Below are 5,569 nucleotides of genomic sequence, written 5' to 3' on the forward strand. Positions count from 1 at the left end.
TCCGCCATCTTACTGCCTACTGCCATCCGCCATCTTACTGCCTACTGCCATCCGCCATCTTACTGTCTACTGCCATCCGCCATCTTACTGCCTACTGCCATCCGCCATCTTACTGTCTACTGCCATCCGCCATCTTACGGTCTACTGCCATCCGCCATCTTACTGTCTACTGCCATCCGCCATCTTACTGCCATCCGCCATCTTACTGCCTACTGCCATCCGCCATCTGTGTGTGTTTGAGTAAAGCCCTTCCTGTTCCCGTGTGTGTGAGAGTGTCTGAGTAAAGTTATTTCTGTTCCTGTGTGAGAGTGAGAGTGTGTTTGAGTAAAGTTCTTTCTGTTCCAGGGCCAGATGCAGCTCTTCTGTGGAAGGCAGTGCACAGAGGCCTACAGGAAGGTGAACTTTGTGACTGCGCGCTGTGAGTACTGCAAGCTCGACAAGATGATCCGAGATGTGATCAAGTTCAACCGAGTGGACCGTGCCTTCTGCAGTGAGGGTCAGTTACATCACCTCTCTCACTCTCTCTCTCTCTCTCTCTCTCTCTCTCCCTCCCTCTGTCATTCTCTCTCACTCTCTCTCTCTCACTCTCTCTCTCCCTCTCACTCTCTCTCTCCCTCTCCCTCTCTCTCACTCTCTCTCTCACTCTCTCTCTCCCTCTCTCTCTCGCTCTCTCTCTCCCTCTCCCTCTCCCTCTCCCTCTGCCTCTCTCACTCCCTCTCTCACTCCCTCATTCTCTCTCTCACTCTCTCTCTCTCACTCTCTCTCTCCCTCTCCCTCTCCCTCACTCTCTCTCTCTCTCTCACTCCCTCTGTCATTCTCTCTCTCTCTCTCTCCCTCTCCCTCTCCCTCACTCTCTCACTCTCTCTCTCCCTCTCCCTCTCCCTCACTCTCTCTCTCACTCTCTCTCTCCCTCTCCCTCACTCTCTCCCTCACTCTCTCTCTCACTCCCTCACTCTCTCCCTCTCTCTCCCTTTCCCTCTCCCTTTCCCTCTCCCTCACTCTCTCTCTCACTCCCTCACTCTCTCCCTCTCTCTCTCCCTCCCCCTGTCATTCACTCTCTCTCTCTCTCTCTCTCTCACACTCACACTCACACTCACACTCACACTCACACTCTCTCCCTCTCACTCCCTCCCTCTGTCATTCTCTCTCTCACTCTCTCACACTCACACTCACACTCACTCTCTCTCTCTCTCTCTCTCTCACACTCACACTCACACTCACACTCACACTCTCACACAGTCTCTCGCCCCCTCCCCCTCACTCAGTTAGGTTATTGATTGATTGATTGGCTCGGTCACTGTGTCTGTCTGTGTTTCAGGCTGTAAGCTGCTGTTTAAGCACGACCTGGCGAAGCGCACGGGGAACCCGTGTCGGACCTGTGCGTACTGCACCAGCACGGCACAGAAGATGATCCAGAACCACTTCGGCGGGAAGCTGGAGGAGTTCTGCAGGGAGGAGTGCATGGCGCTGTACACCGTGCTGTTCTACCAGGTCAGAACCAGCACTTCCAGTCCCAGTCAGTCATAGCAGCACGACAGCATTAAGATGAGTATTAGGTGCTATGATTTATGTATCAAAGGGCTGTTCCCTTTACTTAATCAGTGAGCTACCTGTATACCTGTGTATGGTGTGTTGGTGTATCTGTGTGAGGTGTGTTGGTGTAACTGTGTGGGGTTGGTTGGTGTTGTGTTGGTGTAACTGTGTGGGGTGGGTTGGTGTAGCTGTGTGGGGTGTGTGGGTGTAGCTGTGTGTGGGGTGTGGGTGTAGCTGTGTGTGGGGTGTGGGTGTAGCTGTGTGTGGGGTGTGGGTGTAGCTGTGTGTGGGCTGTGGGTGTAGCTGTGTGTGGGGTGTGGGTGTAGCGGTGTGGGTGTAGCGGTGTGGGTGTGGGTGTAGGTGTGTGGGGTGTAGCTGTGTGGGGTGTAGGTGTGTAGGTGTGTGGGTGTAGGTGTGTGGGGTGTGTGGGTGTAGCTGTGTGGGGTGTAGGTGTGTGGGTGTAGGTGTGTGGGTGTAGGTGTGTAGGTGTGTGGTGGGTGTAGGTGTGTAGGTGTGTGGGGTGTGTGGGTGTAGCTGTGTGGGGTGTGTGGGTGTGGGTGTAGGTGTGTGGGGTGTGTGGGTGTAGCTGTGTGGGGTGTGTGGGTGTAGGTGTGTGGGGTGTGTGGGTGTAGGTGTGTGGGGTCTGTGGGTGTAGGTGTAGGTGTGTGGGGTCTGTGGGTGTAGGTGTAGGTGGGTGTGGGTGTAGGGGTGTGTGGGTGTGGGTGTGTGGGGTGTGGGTGTGGGTGTAGGTGTGTGGGGTGTGTGGGTGTAGGTGTGTGGGGTGTAGGTGTGTGGGGTGTGTGGGTGTAGGTGTAGGTGTGTGGGGTGTGTGGGTGTAGATGTGTGGGTGTAGGTGGGTGTAGGTGTGTGGGTGTAGGTGTGTGGGGTGTGTGGGTGTAGGTGTGTGGGGTGTGTGGGTGTAGGTGTGTGGGTGTGGGTGTGGGTGTGTGGGGTGTGTGGGTGTGTGGGTGTAGGTGTGTAGGTGTGTGGGTGTAGGTGTGTGGGGTGTGTGGGTGTAGGTGTGTGGGTGTGGGTGTGTGGGGTGTGTGGGTGTGTGGGTGTAGGTGTGTGGGTGTAGGTGTGTGGGTGTAGGTGTGTGGGTGTAGGTGTGTGGGGTGTGTGGGTGTGGGTGTAGGTGTGTAGGTGTGTGGGTGTAGGTGTAGCTGTGTGGGGTGTGTGGGTGTAGCTGTGTGGGTGTGGGTGTAGGTGTGTGGGTGTGGGTGTGGGTGTGGGTGTAGGTGTGTGGGTGTGTGGGTGTGGGTGTAGGTGTGTGGGTGTGGGTGTGGGTGTAGGTGTGTGGGTGGAGGTGTGTGGGGTGTGTGGGTGTAGGTGTGTAGGTGTGTAGGTGTGTGGGGTATGTGGGTGTAGGTGTGTAGCTGTGTGGGGTATGTGGGTGTAGGTGTGTAGGTGTGTGGGTGGAGGTGTGTGGGGTGTGTGGGTGTAGGTGTGTAGGTGTGTAGGTGTGTGGGGTATGTGGGTGTAGGTGTGTAGGTGTGTGGGTGTAGGTGTGTGGGTGTGGGTGTGTGGGTGTGGGTGTAGGTGTGTAGGTGTGTGGGTGTGGGTGTAGGTGTGTGGGGTATGTGGGTGTAGGTGTGTAGGTGTGTAGGTGTGTGGGGTATGTGGGTGTAGGTGTGTAGGTGTGTGGGTGTAGGTGTGTGGGTGTGGGTGTGGGTGTAGGTGTGTAGGTGTGTAGGTGTGTGGGGTGTGTGGGTGTAGGTGTGTAGGTGTGTGGGTGGAGGTGTGTGGGGTGTGTGGGTGTAGGTGTGTAGGTGTGTGGGTGGAGGTGTGTGGGGTATGTGGGTGTAGCTGTGTGACGGTGCCCCTGCTCCCCCAGATGGCGAAGTGTGACTGGTGCCAGCGGCAGGGGAAACTCCAGGAGGCGCAGAAGTGGCTGGGGGAGATGAAGCACTTCTGCAACCTGTCCTGTCTGCTGCTCTTTAGCCACCAGCAGAGCAGCACCTACCAGCAGCAGCAACACCCCACCCAGAGCAGCACCTACGAGCAGCAGCAACACCCCACCCAGAGCAGCACCTACGAGCAGCAGCAACACCCCACTCAGACCTGCACCTACGACCAGCAGCAACAACATCCCGCCCAGACCTGCACCTACGACCAGCAGCAACAACATCCCGCCCAGACCTGCACCTACGAGCAGCACAGCCTGATGTCAGGGGCCATTGCCCTCCCTGCACACAGTAAGTCATTTATAGTTCTGTATTTGATTGATGGGGTTGGATGACTTGGATAAATGACAGTAAAACCAAAGCCTAGCCTACCAGCCTGGGGCATGAAGGGTTCAGTTTGAATTAGCACTAGCTACCTTGCTTGCTAACGTAATCAGATCTCAGCCGGTAAAACCCATGACTCAACTCTATAATGATAATCATATATATATCATATAATGTTGATCATTGATCCTATACATGTCAGAGCGTGAGTGTGAGGGCTGCTGTTATTGAGTCATGCTGAATTTTCATTCGTTTCCGACCACTTTTGAGTAAAAGACAATGTTGATAGTTATCGCTGTGGTATACTGCCTGGCCCTACTGTACACTGCAGTGATTATCTCCCCCCCCCACCCAGTTCCCACAGGTGCCGTTCCTGCTGGTCTGGCCCCCCTGCCCCCCCCCGCCGCAGCTCCTGCAGCTCTGCCTCTCCTCCCCATCTACGCCTCCAAGGAGGCCACGCCCGTCATCGCTAATGTGGTGTCGCTCGCCAGCGCCCCCACAGGCCAGCCCTATGTCACTGCAAATACAGCACTGCCAGGTAATCAATAACCTGCTATACACTGCACTGCCAGGTAATCAATAACCTGATATACACTGCACTGCCAGGTAATCAATAACCTGATATACACTGCACTGCCAGGTAATCAATAACCTGATATACACAGCACTGCCAGGTAATCAATAACCTGATATACACTGCACTGCCAGGTAATCAATAACCTGATATACACTGCACTGCCAGGGAATCAATAACCTGATATACACTGCACTGCCAGGGAATCAATAACCTGATATACACTGCACTGCCAGGGAATCAATAACCTGATATACACTGCACTGCCAGGTAATCAATAACCTGATATACACTGCACTGCCAGGTAATCAATAACCTGATATACACTGCACTGCCAGGTAATCAATAACCTGATATACACTGCACTGCCAGGGAATCAATAACCTGATATACACTGCACTGCCAGGGAATCAATAACCTGATATACACTGCACTGCCAGGTAATCAATAACCTGATATACACTGCACTGCCAGGTAATCAATAACCTGATATACACTGCACTGCCAGGGAATCAATAACCTGATATACACTGCACTGCCAGGTAATCAATAACCTGATATACACTGCACTGCCAGGTAATCAATAACCTGATATACACTGCACTGCCAGGTAATCAATAACCTGATATACACTGCACTGCCAGGGAATCAATAACCTGATATACACTGCACTGCCAGGTAATCAATAACCTGATATACACTGCACTGCAAGGTAATCAATAACCTGATATACACTGCACTGCAAGGTAATCAATAACCTGCCATACACTGCACTGCAAGGTAATCAATAACCTGATATACACTGGCCTGCAAGGTAATCAGTAACCTGCCATACACTGCACTGCAAGGTAATCAATAACCAGATATACACTGCCCTGCAAGGTAATCAATAACCTGATATACACTGGCCTGCAAGGTAATCATTAACCTCCTATACACTGCCCTACATGGTAATCAATAACCTATTATTGAGCAGTGATTATATTGCTAATCAGTCACGATTTATTGGTAGTCAATAATCCATTGTTTAGTAAAGTGATTATGATTGGTAATCTGTAACCTGTTTTTCAGAAAACATATTCTTTGCAATCAGTAAACGGATTTAAAGTGATTATTATGTTAACAGAGAATATTATGTTATATGTATTTGTTAAATTAACAGATATTACAGAAGGCATATGTGAAATGCACTTTTGTAAGTTGCTTTGGTTAAAAGTATCTTTTAAACAAAAGT

The 5,569-nt window shown here is 51.9% G+C and overlaps 1 protein-coding gene across 1 annotated transcript in view; it reads left to right on the forward strand.

The window, feature by feature from the left end:
- Positions 1 to 5,569, forward strand: part of LOC133108596 (uncharacterized) — a 51,889-nt gene that overhangs the window by 19,889 nt on the left and 26,431 nt on the right. The window contains exons 15-18 of the mRNA XM_061218235.1: positions 346 to 496; positions 1,319 to 1,491; positions 3,368 to 3,728; positions 4,117 to 4,299. Of these exons, the coding sequence (XP_061074219.1) occupies positions 346 to 496; positions 1,319 to 1,491; positions 3,368 to 3,728; positions 4,117 to 4,299 (868 nt within the window). The remainder of the gene's footprint in view (positions 1 to 345; positions 497 to 1,318; positions 1,492 to 3,367; positions 3,729 to 4,116; positions 4,300 to 5,569) is intronic.

Source organism: Conger conger, chromosome 1 (genome assembly GCF_963514075.1).
Source record: "Conger conger chromosome 1, fConCon1.1, whole genome shotgun sequence".
Taxonomy (NCBI): Eukaryota; Metazoa; Chordata; class Actinopteri; order Anguilliformes; family Congridae; genus Conger; species Conger conger.